Raw genomic sequence first — 20245 nt, forward strand, 5'->3', positions numbered from 1 at the left:
AATATCAGTTTGCTATTGATTTCCTGAAAACAGCTTATTATTTATAATATCCTTTTTATGCTGTTCTGTTTTCTATTGAAATAACAGGTCTGCTTCACCTTACCATGGGTTTACAATTGTGAATCGTTTGAACATGCACAACTTGGTTGAGCCTGTAAACAAAGACTTAGAATTTCAACTGCGTGAACCTTTTCTTCTATACAGAAATGCTAATTGTGAGTATAAACCTGAGTGTTTAAGATTTCTGAAATTGAAAATTAGAGAACCTTTGCTACTTAAGCAGTTATGTGTCACAAAGGAGCCAATGAAGATTTTACTTAATTTCCCAGTTTCAGTACATTGGGTGCGATTCTTCAAATGTGTTTCCTTCATACTTGCATTGTTGAACAGTGTGAGATCCTTCTAATGTATGTACAGCGCTGTGTAAATTTACAGCGCTTTATAAATAAAGGTTAATAATAATAATAATAATAATGTAGTCTTGTCAGTATGTTTTAACATCTTCCTAGTCTCCCTGCTTCTTTGAGCATCTGTCTCCATAAACCTAATTGACAGGAAATAATGGTTCACATTACTGGCATTTTTTGAGAATGAGATGGTATGAAAGACTAGTAGAATAGGTAGTTAGGGAAAAGGCAGAAGAAGAAACAGTGTTGGGAGGTATTGCCTTTTATTGAGTACTGGTGGAAATGAATGTGTGCTGGCAGCTTTTGATTTGTGTACCGTAAAATGCTGCTCTTCAAAACCATAACTTTATAAATTATGTAATTGTTTTAAGTAATTTTTATATTTTTACCTTTATTGAATATTTTGCATAATTTTAATCTATATTGGTTAAAATATCCTGTTAGCTGCCTTGAGTCTTACTCATTATTGAGTACCTAGCACTGCATTCCTGGTGAGTATGATCTTAGAAATGTCATATTTGGGGCATATAATAATATGAACCTGGCAGATGATGGGTCACTATTTTGTCCTTATCCAAGCATATTTAGTTGTAGGAATTAGGCATGTAGATTTTTGAATACTCTTACTCCTTGTAGCTCATTGCAAAGTCATTTACTGATTAAAAATCAAATTAGTTTTACATCTTTTAAAAATCCAGTATCACTTATATTTTTAAATTGGTTGTAAGAAAGTTACTTGCAGTGCAGATCCCTACATATCTTCTCAGAAGTAAGTGCCTTTGAGGTTAGTAGGGCTTACTGTTCAGTCAGTGAGCAGAAAATTTCAGACTAAACGCAGTACAAAAGTGCTATAGAACATTGGTTTGAAATTCCTTTCTTTTGTTCAGATTGTAGTAAGTCTTTTTATAGCATCCATGATAAATTTTAGAATAAATAATTGTAATGCTGACACCTTTATTTCTCAGTCTGAGAAATCTGCATTAATAACACTTCATTCATAAAGAAGAAATAAATGCAAATAAAAACACAGTTGCTTACTATACACCTGTCATTCCGTAAATCACTTGAAAATGAAACATCCTCTGTTTAACCTCTTTAATAAAACATGCATGTAACTATAATCTAACAAACTTTTTGTTAAAGGACAATAGGAATCAGATAAAGAAAATTGGTGGATAATTTATATATGCTTCTCCTCCTTGATGTATTGGGGCTTTGGGTGACATCTATACCAATTTCAGTGACTGTAATTGAGGGTATTAATTTTCCTCTCAGAACTCACTTCATACACAATTCAAATACCACCTGACTTTATGGTACAGACTTTGCTTCAACTGTCCTAAAGTAATAGTTTGTTTTTAAACTCCACAAAATGATAATTTATCTTAGTCACACATAAAAAAATGTATTTTGAGAACCATTTTCAGTTTAGATTGTATTTCATTTTTAATCCATTAGCTATTCACATTGCCTTAACAAAAACCAAAAATTTCCCATATATATTAACTTCAGCTCTTCCTATTTACTACAGGTTTAGTATCCTGAGAGATTTCAACAGAGCATTATTGCCTATTGATTAATTCAGTATAAGTAATTCATTATTTGTGTATTGTTCAATATGCCTGTTCCAGATTTGGTTAACATCCTCAGATGCTCAACTTTTAAAAAATAAATAAATAACTTACCTCTGTAGGTCCTTAAGAAATAAGACTCCAGATCAGATTCACTCACAACTTTCCCTTTGTAGCTAACTTCTCTGTCTTCATGTAAAGGATTAATTTCCATAATGTTAAAAGATGGATGTGGTACACAATTCTGAATTCTAAAATGGGAATAATGCCCGTGCTTCTACTGTCCTTCTTGTTCAAGTTCTGTTTGCCCTTTTCCCTGTTGTAGTGTAGCAGCAAAGATCTAGAGGTGCAAGTATGTACTTTAAATTCTGCTATCTTGTCATAACAGATTACAACCTAAGTACACAATGTTGTAGCCAGACAGTCTTATTTCTTGACTGTAAAACTATTGAAGTAGATTCAGCAAGCAAAAGAAGAGCCACCTGTGGATATCAGCAATATTGTCAGAATGGCATGTGTTTGATTGTGGACAGAGAATGGATCTTCAGTAATTGCCTTAATGTAGGCTTCTCATCCAAGATAAGGAGAGGCTGCTGTTGCTATTTCTGTAGAAAGAAATGGTAAAATTGCATTTAGAGTTTTATAATGGAATTTAAGTTGAGGGCAGCCAGACATGTAGATCAGTGCCATGCATTGTTAAAGAGTGTCAACAGCAGTCACTATCTGATTCTACATTCTTTTGTAAAGTAGCTATCGATGTTCTATCTTTGATAGCTAGTTTTGTTTAGGACAAATCCATTAGTTCTTCAATTTGATATCCACTTTAACCTTATGTATTCTTTCAACTTGCAGATCATTCCAGAGAAAAACAGAAAGCTTCTCTGTCCTATCAAATAATCAGTGTTTGTCTTTCATGTAATTTGTGATAATCTAAAAAAATATTTAAAAAACTGCCTTTATATCATTCTTTGCTGTAGGTATTTGTAGCTTTGAACAATAGGTCTGACATATTTTCTTGTTTTTACATTTTTTCCCCTTGAAGTTAGAAAATTATGTGAAGCCATGCCACTTCCAGTTTTCTAAAAATATATTGCTTTCTATTTGGGAATACATCTGTGATCTAGTTTTCTTAACAGACATACCATATATACTCAACTATAAGTCAGCTACATGTATAAGTCAAGGGCAGGTTTTGGGGGTGAAATTATGCATTTTGATATGACCTGTGGATAGGTTGAGGGTAAAATGTAGGGGTGTGTGACAAAGGATGTAAAGGATGAAACAGAGGAAAGCAATGTCAAAGAATTTACAAAATTTCAGCAGTTATAACTGTTTGTGGTCACACTAATGGTTGGATGGATGAGAGAGTAGAGGGGGGATCAGTGCTTCCAGGACAGATTATATTCTTGCCTTTCACCAGGGGATGGTTCCTTTTTTTATAGGAGATAAAGTACAGTACTTACCTTGACCCATGAATAAGTCAACTCAAAAATTTTTTGGGTCATTTTTTGGCTAAAAATTCTAGACTTATACAGGAGTAGATACAGTACTTTTATATTTCAGGGTTCTATCCTGTAATTCAGGGGTCGGCAACCTGCGGCCTGCGGGCTGGATCCGGCCCGCCAAGGGCTTCCTGCCGGCCCCTGCGCAGTCCTGCCGCCGATTGCCGCCAATTTCCCCCGTTTTCGCGCTGCTCCGGCCGCCATTTTGTTTTTCAAAATGGCGGTCGAAGTCTCGCGTGACCTCAGGATGGCAAAGGTCACACGAGACTTCAGCCGCCATTTTGAAAAACAAAATGGCGGCGCCCATCTAGGAGGCCCGGTGCAGCCCCTGGAGCACTCCAACAGGGCTCCAGGGGCTGCAGTGGGCCTGCAGCAGGCTCCACCTCCTCCCTAGGAGCAGGGAAAGGAGGAGAGGCAGAAGGAGTGCAGAGCCAGGGAGAAAGGGAGCCAGAGCGGCAGCTGCAGCCACAGCCACAGAGAGAGGTTGGTAAGGTTCACTGGGGAGGGGGTGAGCTGAAGTAAAAACAGTTGAAGAAGAAAAAAGTTGAAAAAAGGAAAAAAAGTTGACACAGTGTGCATGCTTGCTGCAGTTTATTTTCAATTGCATTTTAGTAATTTCCTTGCTTATAACTTTATTAGTATTATTATTATTACTACTTGCCCTGGGTGTTCTTTCTGCAAAATGCCCTCTCAATGAGAAAGAGGAGGAGGAGGAGGAGGAGGAGGAGGAGGAGGAGGAGGAGGATGAGAAAGAGGGGGAGGAGGTGGAAAGGTGAGTCATTTCAGGTCTGCCTTGGGTTTTTTCCATTAATTTTTAAAAATATACAACACTTATTTTTGTTTTTTTATTTCATTATTTTTATTATTGCTTTTTATTGTATTTCATTATTTTTATTATTGCTTTTTATTTCATTTCATTATTTTTATTATTTATGAAGGTGAGACAGTGTGACTTTCCAAAGTGATGTAACAAAGGTCTGCAGTAACAATGATAGTGGTGGTGGTGGTGGTGGTGATGATGATGATGATGATGATGCTTCAGTGGAAGCTCCACCCCCAGTGTGTGGCTCCGCCCCTGGAGGGTGGAAGCTCCACCTTGGCATGTGGCTCCGCCCCCAGAAGGTGGAAGCTCCACCCCCGGCATGTGGCTCCGTCCCTGGAGGGTGGAAGCTCCACCCCCTGGCTTCGGCCCCCCAGTTGTCTGAGGGACAGCAACCTGGCCCCCGACTCAAAAAAGTTGCCTACCCCTGCTGTAATTGCTGTGACTGCATGATTTCCATCTTCACATTTATAGTAATAATAGGATTTATTTATATGCCGCCCAACCACTGGGAATCCAGGCGGATAGTAGTCCCTTCCCTCACGCTGGGGATCCGTTCCGGACCCCCCACATAAGGGAGATTCCGCATAAGATCAAGCCCCATTGAAGCCATATAACACAGGCGCACTGTATTTACATTGGTCCATCTATACGTTGACCCAGATTTGGGGGCTGTTTTTGCCTCAAATTTTTCAGCTTACACAAATGGTGGCACAGTGGTTAAATGCCTGTACTGCAGCCACTCACTCACATACCATAAGGTTGCAAGTTGAATACCAGCAAAATGGCTCAAGCTCAACTCAGGCTTGCATCCTTCCGAGGTTGCTAAAATGAGTACCCAGATTGTTGGAGACAATTAGCTTACACTTTGTAAACCACTTAGGGAGTACACTGATAAGCGGTATAGAAATGTACTTGCTATTGCTATTTTTCAACTTACTGTAATCTAATAGATAATTGTAGAGTCTCCAATATTGAAGCAGGGGAGTTGCATTAGAGAAAGGATATCTTGGTTTGGGCCCCTCTGTTTCTAAACGCAGGACGTTTGGCTTATTAATAACCTTCATGAATACTTCAGTAATGTGTTTTCCATCTTGAACGACACTGAAGAGCTTTCAAGGTTCCTTGTAGACAGAATATGCAGGGGGAGTTGTTTTTGTTTTCTGGATATGCTGTCAGTGTGAATTTTTGGGTGTAGGATTGTTTTCTGCTTGAACTGACATTGACAGCTCTAACTAATAACACAGCAGTCCTGAGGTGCGTACGTGTATATATGTGAGTGGAATCTACAGCAGAGAAATTGCCTCCACTGGACAGAGCAAAAGGTGTGTGTGTATGCACACAGGAGGGAATCTTTGTCTCTTTTTCTTATTTTCTTTTTGTATACTCTTTTGAAGTGTATAGGATGAAGGGACTCTAAATCTAGTAGATCCTAGATCTCCCTCTGTGTGCCTCTTTTGTCTACTGCTGTATTGGGAAAGCATCTGGTGGCAGCCTTCTTTCAACTGTAGATCACTATCTCTACCTTTAGAGATGGAGAACCCTGGCAACATAACACATGCCACTTACAGTATTACTCTAGTATACAGTGATAGGCTTTATGTTTCCTATTGTCTGTAGTTCAATAATTTCAAAATACATAAAAATAATGTGTTGTTCTGTGCTGGGAGAATAGTGATATAATAAATAAATAAATAAAAAAATAAATAAATAAATAAATGGCACCCATTTTTGACAGCTTTTGGGGATGACTTCTTTTTGCTTTTCACATTTGTCTTTATATAAACAACATGAACACTTCTATGGTTCTTAATTATATTTTGTTGCAGTTATGTCATACTCTTTGCTTCCTTCATATTTTCTTCTCTTAGGTGTCAGCTTTTTGGCCCAGTAGAAATTTTGTTCTCCTTCTTCCAAACACCATGGCTTCTGACCCCTCCTTCATCCTAGGTGTTTTTTTAACCACACTTGAAGAGGTAGAATGAAGTGGAAAAATAACTTTTCATTGTCAGTATAAAATCTGATAGATTCAATCAAGGAGATCATGGACTTGAGCTTGCAGGACCTGAGCAGGGAGGTAGAGGATAGGGAGGCTTAGAGACGTCTCATTCACAGCGTCGCTATGAGTCGAGATTGACCCGAAAGAAGCTAACAACAATAGGATCTTGGAAAAAGAAAGCTATCTACCAAGAGTGGCCAACTTCCAAGATCTGGGGGTTGCTCATGTTCCCTATAAGACCTTTGAAGGCTGCACCCCCATTTACCACCCCTGGGGTGATTTAAGGCCACCCTACAGCGACCCGATTAATAAACTAGAAAGTCTTAGCTTTAGAGGCTGGATATTCATTGTTCCTCACAACTGACTGCCAAAATTAAAGACTTCCTTAGATTTTTTTTGTTTTTCAGGCTGAGAAGTAAACTACAGATATTTACTGTATATACTCAACTATAAGTCGACCTCATGTATAAGTTGAGGGTAGGGTTTTGGGACCAAAATTACGGATTTTGATAGGACCCGTAGATAAGTCAAGGGTAAAACTTGTGAGCATGCATCAAAGGATGTAAAAGATGATGCAAAGCAAAATGATGCCAAAGAACTAAAGGCTGGATAGATGAGAGAGTAGAGGGGATCCATGCTTCTTTTTGGTACTCCCAATAAGGACTAAGCTCTTGCCTTTTACCACTCTATTCAGAGAAAGGGGATGGCTATATATATATATACTAAATTTTCTAGACTTATACATGAATATACAGTGCTACCTCGGGTTACGAATTTAATTCGTTCCGCGGCGCTGTTCGTAACCCGATACATTTCGCAACCCGAAAAGCCGCTGGAAAGCCGCTAGTCGCTAGCCGCGCTTTGAATTTCGCGCCGAAAGATTTTCGTAACCCGAAAAATCTTTCGTAACCCGGAACAGTTTTTTTAAATCTAACTTTTTCGTACCCCGGAAATTTCGTAACGCGGTGAATTCGTATCCCGGGGTACCACTGTATACAGTAATGTTCACTCATGACTTTTGTATAAAATGGCTCTCTTGATTTTATGTTACTATGGTATGAAATTTTAGGCTGCAACTCTATAAACTTACTTGGGATTTCCAATGAGTTCAATGTAACTTATTTCTGAATAGACAAACATAGGATTCAATTGTCAGAATACTAATTCTTTTCAAGGAATAAAGTAAGTGGCTTGTTGAATGAATAACTGGAATGAATTTGTTCAGTGCTGAATTTTAGGTTTTGTTTTGGCTTAAATGCTCATTTTTTTCCTGACATGTTATAATTAGCATTTCAGATTTGGAGGTTTGTACATGGAACTTTTTTGTGGCTTAAAGCTAAAACTCTTACTTGGGAAGAAGATGTTTATTTTTTAAAACATCTTGTACATATTAAATTGTTCATTACCATGTAATTTAATAACCTAACATATTTTTATTATTTGCTTAATCATTCCTGTATAAGTGACTTAAGTAATAAATTTGAAAACTATGTACTGTGTTATTTCAGTCTTTAATGTGGAGCTCATCTGTAATCAGTTGGATGTTTTTGTTTTTGTTTTTAAAGTAATCTTGTATTAACTAGTTCCTTTTTAAATATTTTCAAGTGTCCATTTACAGTATCTGGTTCTATGACAAGAACGACTGCCATCGAATAGCAAAGCTCATGGCCAAGTAAGTACTGTGGCTTTTTTAAAAAAAACAAGCTTGTATTTTTCTTAGTTTGTTTCTCTAGCATATCATGCTAAGACCTTACCTTTTAGCAATCACCTGCACTTCCTGCACATTATTTTTAACAGACTGGTTGTTGTTGTTGTTGTTGTTGTTGTAAGGAAAAACACACAATATTATACTCACTTGTCTGGAAGTAAACTGCACTGATCTCAGTAAATAAGAAAATCCTGTCTGACCTTAAAGATTAACACTTTTATAAAAGTATAAACTTTCATGGGCTTTGGCCCACTTCAGAAGAGTTATACATCAGATGAAGAAGGCCATAGTGAGTTTGTTAGTCTGGTAAGGTCCCAAAGAATTATTTCTTGTTTCTGCCCTTGGAGGTAATACTGTATATACTTATGTACAAGTCGACCTCATGTATAAATCAAGGGAAAATTTCAGGGTCAAAATCCTGGATTTTGATATGACCCGTGGATAAGTCAAGGGTAAAACCTAGGGGACTATATGGAAGGATGGAAAGGGGGAAATACCACTTCTGTCCCTCCTTCTTCTTTTCTGGAACTCTCCCAACCAATTCCCAGGTGCTGGAGGAGAGGTTTTAACATCTGATTGAGAAAGGAAGCAAGTGGATTGCAAAAAGGACTGGAGTGATGGTTTTAAATGGAGAGTTTTTTTCTATAGGAAGCAAAGTCTTGCAAAATGGACTGGAGACAGAAGCAAGTGGTTTTAAGTGGAGAGTTTTTTTCCATAGGAAGCAAGGTCTTGCAAAAGAGACTGGAGAGATGGTTTTAAATGGGGAGATTTTTCCATAGGATGCCAGTTCTTGCAAACCGGACCAGAGAGAGAAACAAGTGAATTTAAATGGGGAGATTTTTCCATAGGAAGCCAGGTCTTGCAAAACGGACCAGAAAGAGAAGCAAGTGGATTTAAGTGGCAAATTTTTTCCATAGGAAGCCAGGTCTTGCAAAACGGACCAGAGAAAGGAGCAAGTGGATTTAAATGGAGAGGTTTTTTTCCATAGGAAGCCAGGGCTTGCAAATGGACCAGAGAGAGGAGCATGGGAAGTTAAATGAGGAGTTGTTCCAATAGGAAGAAAAAGCTTGCAGAACAGACTGGAGGGGGGAAGAATTGGTGGTCAGTGGAGATTGGGGCATCAGGCTTGCTTGCTTTAGGACCTTTCTAAGCACTACTGATGTATTGACCTTTATATAAGTCAGTGGTTCCCAACCTGTGGGTCGGGACCCCTTTGGGGGTTGAATGACCCTTTCATGGGGGTCTCCTAAGACCACTGGAAAACACCTATTTAATTACAGTTATGAAGTAGCAATGAAAATAATTTCATGGGTTTGGGTCACCACAACATGAGGAACTGAATTAAGGGATCACGGCATTAGGAAAGTTGGGAACCACTGATATAGGTCTACCCAAAATTTTAGGGTCAATTTTGGGGCATAAATTTCTCGACTTATAGTTGAGTATATATGGTAGATCAGTTTGTCCTGTTCTCTTCAGTCATGTTATCTTGCTCCATGCTATTTAACTCCATTGTCACTTGCCTCCCCTGCCTATTTTTGCTTCTTGTAGATTTATAGAATATTTTATTGTGCTTCAATGCTGTTAGCAATAGTCTTTTAAATTTCTTTTTTGCACTCTTATTGTCTGCTTGCTTTTTTAATGCAAGTGTCTGTTCCTTTTTGGTATAAATTGGTAAGAATTAACATGTACATACCATTCATCAAGGGTACAGTAGATTCACTTAAATACTACACATTTTAATGCATTCTAAACATTTACAGTCTTTTCTTTTCCTATAGGGTGATACAAGAAGAAACACAGAGATCCCAGCAACTGTTGCAGGATAGAGGAAAAGTCAGCAGAATTAATGGTTGCACTGATATCCTTGAGATGCTTAGCAAAGCCAAGGTTGAATATGAACGGGTAAGCAAGGGCATGTTACAAATCTGAGACCAGATTTTCATTTTATATTTTTATATGTACATTAATTAGAGTTAAATTAATTTGCAGTAATTGTTTTCTTCATAACAATACAGAGTACTGATTTCTCAGTTATTCCTTGCTTGATGTATCCATTCTCCGTAAAGCTGAAGGAGCAATCTGCAACCAGACAATCCCTTGGGACGGCTGATTGAGGCAGGAGTCCAATTTGTTTCATCCATTGTCTCTTCCTTTCCTTGTTATTTTTTTTTTAAATTCCTGCCTTATATTACTCCTGTCCCTCTCTATACTATTTCTATTCTTGAATTGTTAGTTCAGATTTAAAGGGCATGTGGGATCGACAATCAGTTATGCTTTAAAGAAAAGAATGAAAACTGCAGGATCAGACGGTGATAGAGATGAGTCCTGTTTGCCTCTGGTTTGCCTGCAGAGAAATGGAAATTAATCAATAGCAATAGCAGTAGCAAGTACATTTGTATACCACTTATCAGTGCACTTAAGCACTCCCTAAGAGGTCTACTAATTGCCCTCAACATGCTGGGTACTCATTTCAGCGACCTCGGAAGGATGCCAGGCTGAGCCAACCCTGACCCCCTGGCTGGTATTGAACTAGTATTGAACTTACAACCCTGTGCTTTGTGAGTGAGTGGCTGCAGTACAGACATTTAAATACTGCACCACTAGGACAGTACCCAAATCTGCCCCAAGTTTGCAGGTCATGGACTGAGAAATAATAAGAACAATACTTTCAGAATAATGAAGGAAGAGGCTGGATACTCCAAGAGGGTTGGAAGATCATGTTATTGACTTCAGTTAAATATTGGTGGGTGAAAGATTGCTTTACTTAAATTATCTGTAGGGTTTAACCACAACTGACAGGGTACTTTGAGTATTTACAGTAGGATATGAAATTTTATTCTCAAAGAGAATGAGGTGAAGGTATATTTTATTACTTATACCATAGGACGTTGCCTAGAGAAAGAGTGTACAAAAAGAAAATCAACATTTGTTGCAAATTTGAGCTGTAGAGTAAGTGCCTCTTACTCAAAAATGCAAAGAGATTTATTCAGTTTATTATCATGCCCAAGCACTGGGGGCTACAGACTGATTTTGGGTTTCAGAATTCTGAATGTGTTTGTGCAGTATCAGATTTCATCAAAATGGGTTCAAACCACTCCGGTGAATTTGAATTTGCATGATTATTTGCTCTCAATAGATTTACAGGAGGCTTAGATACATGTGCCTATGACTCCAAGTTGCAATAAAAATAAATAAATATGGTATGTGTGTATCTGCCTTCAAGTCACCTGTCAATGTATGATGATCCAATCAATTTTATAAGGTTTCCTTAGGCAAGGAATACTCAGAGGTGTTTTTGCCAGTTCCTTCCTCTGAGATATAGCCTACAGCATCTGGTATTCATAAACAGTATCTCATCCAAGTGCTAACCCGGGTTGACCTGCTTAGCTGCCAAGATCAAACAGGATCCAATGTCTTGAGATTTAATTGCAACAAAACCATTACCAATTTATGACTCTCCTTTTCAGTCTGGTATCTACATCAAGGAAAATGTTAGTACCAATAATAGCATTCTTGAGCCAACAGGTGAATTCTCCTAGTTTGATGATACAGTGTGCCCGCATCAGACATGGGTGTGCTATATGCAGCTTTCAGCTTATGCTGAAACCCGCATGACAGCCAGGAAATGGCCTGCTCACCACTGCGTGCACAAGCCCCATTATTTTCAGTGGGGCTTGAGCATAGCGACTCTCTCATTTTTTTCTCAATATATGAACTTTTCTCTCCTAGCAGTATACAGTACCAAAATGGGACTGTTTTATATGGGGGGAAATAACATCCAGGGTTCCATCAGTGTTCCATCTTGTAAATATCCTGGCTTTTGATTATTAATATTAATATTAATTTCAGATCCTGTCTTGGAAAGTAGGATAAATGGCAGTTATATACCATTATATACAGTATATGCCACATACTTGTTAATCAGTTTAGAAACCTGATAATATTATAGACAGTCCAGGAAAAGTTGTAACATTGAAATTCTCAGTATTTTCTACTGAGTTTAGCATTCTCAAATAATTTTCTATCTATTTACCCAAACTCACTGAGCAAAACAGAAACAGGCAGTGAATCATATCATCTGGGAATACTCTGCAGTCTTAAAATGCTTGAGGGTATGTTGAATCATGATGCAAAAGGATAAAGGCTTTCAGCTACCCTAGAACAGTAATTTTGGGCACACCGATGTTTGTCTAACCTAAAATGACTTGCTGCCGTTTAAAAACAAAAACTCACCATGGCTTATGAAATGTCAAGACACCTTTAATTTTAATATTATTGGTTGAAAATTGTCAGGAGAACGAGAGTAATTTACTAGTTCTATTTTTCTTCTTGGGTGGGGGCAATTGACTGTGTTCTAAAGGTTGACTTTTTTGTGTCTATTATTTTTAAATATATTCTTTTTGCTGCACCTGATTCCCAACTCGAAACAAATGGTGTTTGGTCACAGCCTTTATTGTTGCAGACAGATACACTGCAGGGAGGTCTGCTCTCCTGCCAGCCTTTTTCATCTTGCCTTTGTGGTCCCCTTGCTTGTGATATTCAAAGTATAAAGGGTTTCAAAATTTTAAACACTTCCTGTGGCTTCATCACACTTCATGCGATTACTTTCTTGGATTGAATCATCATTATTATTATTATTATTATTATTATTATACTTTATTTATATAGTGCTGTAGATTTACACAGCGCTGTACATACAAACCATAAGATCGATGAAAATGAAACCTGCCAGTGGCGTACTTTCTACAAAACACATATAAAACAATAGATAATAATACAAGATAGATTTAGATAAAAATAAGCAGGCAACAAATTAAAAAAACATCAAATATCAAATCAGATATCAGATAACAATTGGTTAAACAATTGCACAGTGCCTGGGAACGCTTCTCTGAACAATATTGTCTTCAACTTAGTTTTAAAACTGGTTAAAGAAGTGATGAGCCGTGCTCATGGGGGAATAAGATTCCAAGAATGAGGGGCAACAAGTGAGAAGGAATGAATCTGGGATAGGGCAGTGGAAATCCTAGGCTGGGACAGTAGACCTTGACTACCAGAATGGATGGTATGAGTGGGAATGTGAGGAGAAAGAAGTTCAGATAAATAAGGAGGGGCCAGCCCATCAAAATGTTTCCTGATATATTACCCTGATTCAAGAATTCAGACTCATATCAGGATATTCTGTCAAATGGGTAAAGTCAGATCTCACAATGTTGCGCATCAAGACTCCCAAGAAAGTTAATCATTCCAATACAATTAGTACATTTTCTGATATCAAAAAGCATCTTGACAGTGGTATAACTGTACTGGCTGCTCTATGGTCTTGAAACATACCTCAGTAGGTAGACTTCCTTTTCACTAAGCACATAGCATAAAATAAATGTGATAAGAATTAATGTTTGACATCCTAAGGGATCTGCCCCATTCATGTGCCAAAATTCTGTTTCAGACATCCAGATTACAACCTGAGTGAGTCTTCCTGTGGATGTGGGTCAATCAACATTTTTCTGCAGCCAGTTCAGCAGTACTAATTAAGTGTTACATATCCATTTAATTTACCACAATGTATACTTCGGGGGAGCTCCATGCATTGTTAGCATCCAACCATGTAAAGGTAGCAGACATTTGCATCTACTTATTTAGGGTTCCTGCTTTCTCAGTTGCATCCTGTTTTTGGTCACACAGTTGGCCTGGAAAACCCTCATTGTTGGAATTAGAACTGATTGATATACACTTACCAAAGTAACCTTGTGACATATATCAGACTGAGGATAGGAAAAAGAAGAGTTTGGGGAAGGGCTGTGCACCTTGCCAGGTTATTACCTTGGACCAACTTCTAGATAGAAAGGATAATCTAAAATCATTCTGTGTTCTACTAGAGAACTTTGGTCAACCAAATTAGGCACACTGTCAGTTTCTGCAACTTTAACATCTGCTTGTGCCTATTTTTTTTTTAATTAAATTTTATTGAAACTTAAAACAGACAATCAAATATACAAACACCAAACATACACAATAACACACTTACATACTCGATGCATTAACCTACTTACAATGGGGATTCAAAAAGAGAAAATAGTAATAATGATATATTGAGAGATAACCCATCATTAAAATAATACGTTTTTATATAGGGAATATTGCTCTATGATCACTTTCTTTCTTTCCCCACTCCTATATTTCCCTTCTACATCTTTCCCTTCTCCTATTCCTTGCTTTACTTCTTAACCATCTCCTGCTTCTTTCCTTCTCATCTTAACTATCTTTGATCCTCCATTGTTTCCTTCTCTTTCCTTCAAATTCCTTCTAAAACCTCTTCCCCCTTATTACTACTTACTTTTCTTTTCCAGTTCCCCATTCCCTGCGATTACTACGCCTTCATCTTCACGCTTACAAACCTTCACTCTGTCACTTTCTCCTCTTCTTCTACCACTTACTCTCACCTTCCATCACTTACTTTACATTCTCTTATTATTAAATTGGCAACAAGAAGATGAAATAGTAAAAGGAAATATGATTCAATGGGCGAAAAATTTCGGGTATCCCTTAAATATGGACAGATGGGAAAAGGTTTGGAAAAAGAGATTAAAATATTCGGCATCCCAAAGCTTAAAAGAAAGTTATTACAAAACATTTTTTCGATGGTATCTGACCCCTGAAAGAATATCCAAAATTTACAAATCAACAAGTAACCTATGTTGGAAGTGTCAAAAAGAACCTGGAACCCTATATCATTGTTTGTGGACATGTAAATTGGTTAAAGAATACTGGAAAAAAGTGCACGAGACGATTAATTCAATTTTTCAAACTAATATAAAATTCTTACCAGAAAATGAATGCATTTGGATATATGTTTTTAATGGTTAGTACACTGTTGTAACCTGGCCTTATAAACAAGGACAATAATTTAGAACCACAAAATGTCAAGGAATTTAAGTCTAGACTATAACTGATCTAACTAAGGCAATATATATTTGTGAACCCATATGCATTGCATTTTAAATCTGTAACTGAAAAAAAATGTAAAAGTTCTATTTTAAATGCATTCAAAATTTACCAGAAATGGAAGTGAGATTGTAAATTTTCATCTGCTAGCAAACTTTACAGTTATTGCAGTTTGCTTATCTCCCTTTCTTAGATTGATGCTTGTACTTTAGATAACTTTAAAGGTAATCTAAAGAATGAATTTTCTCTCCACGGTCACAAATCCTGTGAACTGGAGCTCTGTTGATATGAATGCATCATAAATTATTGAAAGTGACAGATCACCTGAACCATGAAGCTGAGTCATGATTTTATTTTGGTGCTCTTCGTACACTTGCCTGACGCTTAGAATCATGCTGGGCGCAAAGGCCTAGGTCCGTTGTTAAGCTCCAACTAGAGTAGACCTATTCAGTCACTAGAAATTTGGCAAATCGATACAGTGAATTCCACTGATTCAGTGGATTTACTCCAATTGGGAATATCAGTTGTATTGAGGCCAAGTTGTTTTTTGCAGTTGTTCTGCGAATCCATGGCATGTATTGGGGCAAGTGAAAAATGTTGTGTACTTAATTGTGGGTTATTTTTTAAAAACTTCCACCTTGTAGATGTGTAGTTCATCTCCGCTCATTTGCATAACAAAAATGACATGAGCACATCTCTTGTTTTTCTGGGACAACTGGGAGCAGACAACTAGGAGAAATATATAGCTTGAAGTAGCCTTCATGATTTTTACCCAGACTTTTTCTCATGCTTTCATCAAGATATTTTTATGACTCATGATATGGACAGGGCTGTCAAATAAGTATATGGTGTGATATCACAGTATTGTATAGTTGGCATGTTATGAAAAGCTGCTATGTGTAGGGGGAAGAAGGAAAAAAATGAAACAAAGTGTTTAAAAAAATCACAATGAGCTCATATGTCTACACAGGAATCAGAGGCATTAATGTGTTTTACTTTCTAGAATCAAAAGGGTGATTTGATCTGTGGGACACAACAAAGTACAAATCCTACAAAGGCTGAAAATGCAGAGAGTTCAGAGCATGGATTGTCAGTATTACAAGTGCAAGACCATGTAAGTTAATTCAAATCCAAAGCATAACAATATTGATTCACTATTCGTTATCTTCATAGCAAGCCCTTCTAACTAAAATATGTTTTGTTTTTTGTTCTGAGTGTGTCCATCAGCACTGTGTTGAACTGGTTTACACCAGCAGAATAATCACATAGCACATCTATATTTGGATTCACAGCCAGATTGAGTGATTGGATGACGCCTCCAAAAGATGGCCGAACATTCAGAAACGAGATATGTAGTAATGGGAGATTTCAACTATCCTAATATTTATTGGAAATCAAATTCTGCCAAGAATATAAGGTCCAACAAATTTCTCACTTGCCAGACAGGTTCATTGTCCGGAAGGTGGAAGAGTCAACAAGGGGATCAGCTATTTCGAATCTGATTCTAACCAACAATAATAACCTGGTTAATGCAGCAGTAATGTGGGATCCATAGACAGGAGTGATCATGCTCTCCTAGAGTTTGTTATACAACAGAAAGGAGAAGTCAAGCATAGTTGAACACATATTCTACACTTTTAAGAAAACTGATTTCACTAAACTGAGGGAAATACCAGGTGTGATCCTGGATTAGGAATACGAATAGACAAGGGAATTCATGATAAATGGGAGTTTCTTAAAAGTTAGGTACTAAAGACATAATTTCAAATAGTTCTAGTTCCAATGAGCAGGAAAAATGAGAGGGGTCTGAAGAAACCAGGATGGATGTCAAAAGAACTTTGAACTGAGATAAGACTTAAAAAGGACATGTAAAAGAAATGGAGAAAGGAAGAAATCACCTAAGAGAAATTCAGACCAATAGCCAGCATGTGTAGGGACAAAGTCAGAAAAATAAAGCACAGATCAAGCTCAGTACAATAAAAAGGGCTTTTTAGTTATGTCCATAGCAGAGGGAAGAACAAGGAGATGGTAGGGCCACTGAATGGAGAAGATAGTGAAATTCTAATGGGGCACAGAAACTTAACACTTTCTTTGCCTCAGTCTTCTAAAAGACTAGATCCATTTCAAACCAGTTTTAGGACAGGATACAAAGTCGAGACTGCTATAGTTGCCTTAGTCGATGATCTCCGTCTGGGCATCGATAGAGGAAGCATAACCTTGTTGGTGCTTTTGGACCTCTCAGCAGCCTTCGATACCATTGACCATGGTATCCTTCTGGAAAGCTTGGGAGATTTAGGAATCGGGAGCACAACATTGCAGTGGTTCCGTTCCTATCTCTCAGGCAGATTCCAGATGGTGATGCTTGGAGACATTTGCTCTTCTGAAAAGGAGCTAAAGTCTGGTGTCCCTCAGGGTGCCATCCTATCTTCAATGCTATTCAACATTTACATGAAGCCGCTGGGTGAGATCATCCAAAGACATGAGGCGGGGTGTTATCAGTAGGCTGATAACCCCCCGATATGTTTCTCCATGTCTCAGACTGCTGCAGCGACTAATGATGGCATCTCTCCTCTGAATGAATGTCTTAAGGGGGTAATGGACTGGATGAGGAAAAACAGACTCAAGCTGAATCCTGATAAGATGGAGGTACTAGCTATAGGGAGCCCCAATCTGGGAATGGAAATATGTCAACCAATTCTGGATGCGGTCACACTTCCCCTAAAGCACTATGTTCACAGCTTGGGAGTGCTCCTGGACACATCACTTCAGCTGTCAGCACAGATAGATGTGACGGCCAGGAGCTCCTGTTATCAGCTTCAGCTGATATGCCAAGTGCGGCCATTCCTGGAACCGAGGACCTAGAAACGGAAGTACATCCACCTCAATCTGTAGAGAGAGGCAGGATATAAGTTGTTGTTATTATTATTAAAAGGAAAACAGTGTTCACCCTGGGGAAAATGGAACAGATGATGCAGTAGGGGAAATGCAGCAGAGAACAGGCAAATCAGTAGTACACATGTACCTGGTCGGTCTAAATGAATTCAAGTCTTCAGGGCCAGATGAATTTCATCCTCATGCATTAAAAGAACTAGCAAAAAAAAAAAAATCTCAGAACCACTGGCAATAATCTTTAAGAACTCCTTGAGAACAGGAGAAATCCCAGCGCACTGGCTGAGGGTAAATGATGTCGCCATCTTCAAAAAGAGGGTGAAAGAGGACCCAAGCAATTACTGCCCAGTTAGCCTGATATCAGTACCAGGAAGATTCTAGAGCAGATAATGAAACAGAGAGTCTGTATGTACTTAGAAAGAAATGCCATGACCACTAGAAGTCAATACAGTTTTCTCAAAAATAAGTCATGCCAGGCTACTCTTAGCACTCTCTCTCTCTCTCTCTCTCTCTCTCTCTCTCTCTCTCTCTCTCTCTCTCTCTCTCTGATAGTGTTACAAGCTTGGTAGATTAAGGGAATGCTATGTATGTAGCATATCTTGATTTCAGTAAGATCTTTGATATCCTTGCAAAAAGCTAGTAAAAGGTGGGCTTGACAGTGCAACTCTTAGGTGGATTTATAATTGGTTGACTGAACCCAAAGGAGTTCACCAATGGCTTCTCTTCATCCTGGAGAGAAGTGACTAGTGGAGTGTGACATGGTTCTGTCCTGGGCCCAGTGCTATTCAGCATTTTTATTAATGATTTGGATGAAGAAATAAAGGGCACGCTTATCAAATTTGCAGAAGACAGTAGGTTAGGAGGAGTAGCTAATAACCAAGAGGATAGGATCAGAATTAAAAATGACTCTAATGGATTAGAGAGGTAGGCCAAAACTAACAAAATGAATTTCATTATGAAGAAATTTAAGGTACTGTACTGAGGCAGGGAAAATGAAATGCACAGATATAGGATGGGTTATACTTAGCTTGACAACAGTACATGTGAAAGGGATCTAGGAGTCTTATTAGACCACAAGTTGAAAATGAGTTAACAGTTTGATTTGGCAGCTAAAAATGCTAGTGTGATACAGGCTTCATCAGTATAGCAGCTAGATCAAGGGAGGTAAAAGTGCCACTCTGTTCTGCTTTGGTCAGATCTCATCTGGAACACTGTGTCCAGCTCTGGACAACACATTTCAAGAAGGATATTGAGAAGCTGAAATTTGTCCAGAGAAGGGAACCAAAATGGTGAAAGGTCTGGGAACCATGCCCTGTGAGGGGTGGCTTAGGAAGCCTGGTATGTTTAGCCTGGAGAAGAGAAGGTTAAAGGGTGACATGATAGCCATGTTTAGAGATATTTGAAGGAATGTCATATTGAGGACAGAGCAAGCTTGTTTTCTGCTCCAAAAAATAGGACCTGGAACAGTGGATTCAAGCTACGAGAAAAGAGATTCCACTTAAATATTAGGAAGAACTTGCTGACAATAAGCACTGTTTGACAGTGGAACACACTGCCTTGGAAAGTAGTGGAGTCTTTTTGTTTGGAGGTTTTTAAACAGAGGCTGAATAGCCATCTGTTGGGAGTACTTTGATTATGTTTTGCAGCATGGCAGGGAATTGGATTGGATGACCATTGTGGTCTCTTTCAACTCTCTGGTTCTATGTATTAAAAAAAAAAACCCTAATAGATTTGAGAAGTGGGTTAGCGTGGGACTTGTGAGTAATGGTTTTAGGTTAGATTTACAGTGATTCCCAAACTCTCATCCTCCAGGTGTTTAGGATTTCAGCCCCCAGGAGATTCAGCTCTCTTAGCCAATGGTGTGGGATTCTGGAAGCCAAAGTCCAAAACACCTGGAAGGCCAGAGTTTGGAAATCAGTGGTCTCGAAAATATAGTGGAAGAGCCATGTGTGCCATTTTCATTGCCCATGTAACAACAATAGAAATGACTGTTGGCAATTGTCTACCAGCAAGCTGCTTGTCTAATTTGACAAAAATGTTAGTGATTTTTTATTGTTTTCCATGAAGCTTTTGTTGTCAAATATGATAAATACCATATTAGTTGACCAAAATAACATTTTGGTCAAATAGTAAGACAGATATCCAAGGAATAATTAATAAATGTTGGATTGCTATGAAATATATATATATTGAGCACATCTGTAGATCAATATGATAATTTGTGCCTGCAAGTAGTACCACCTGGTGGAAGAAAGAGTGATGTACATTTTAATGTCAGAGAATTTCCTTGAAGTGGAAATTCTATTTCTCAGATGTTTGAGATGTTAAACTAATATATTTACTCAGAGCGGGTCTCACCAGCTGTTTAGGCTACTGATATAGACTGGTGAGCATAGATCCA

At 38.1% G+C, this 20245-nt stretch overlaps 2 protein-coding genes across 2 annotated transcripts in view; one reads left to right on the forward strand and one right to left on the reverse strand.

Annotated features, from left to right (window-relative positions):
- CACNA1D (calcium voltage-gated channel subunit alpha1 D) overlaps positions 1–2403 on the reverse strand; it is a 387489-nt gene extending 385086 nt beyond the window's left edge. The window contains exon 1 of the mRNA XM_089522716.1: positions 2093–2403. Within this exon, the coding sequence (XP_089378842.1) occupies positions 2093–2192 (100 nt within the window). The 5' untranslated portion in view covers positions 2193–2403. The remainder of the gene's footprint in view (positions 1–2092) is intronic.
- Positions 1–20245, forward strand: part of DCP1A (decapping mRNA 1A) — a 48045-nt gene that overhangs the window by 9047 nt on the left and 18753 nt on the right. Inside the window, exons 3-6 of the mRNA XM_089522789.1 lie at positions 88–215; positions 7905–7971; positions 9789–9912; positions 15959–16069. Of these exons, the coding sequence (XP_089378915.1) occupies positions 88–215; positions 7905–7971; positions 9789–9912; positions 15959–16069 (430 nt within the window). The remainder of the gene's footprint in view (positions 1–87; positions 216–7904; positions 7972–9788; positions 9913–15958; positions 16070–20245) is intronic.

Source organism: Sceloporus occidentalis, unplaced genomic scaffold (assembly GCF_023333645.1).
Source record: "Sceloporus occidentalis isolate IW3139 unplaced genomic scaffold, rSceOcc1.0.p SCAF_1, whole genome shotgun sequence".
NCBI classification, from domain to species: Eukaryota; Metazoa; Chordata; class Lepidosauria; order Squamata; family Phrynosomatidae; genus Sceloporus; species Sceloporus occidentalis.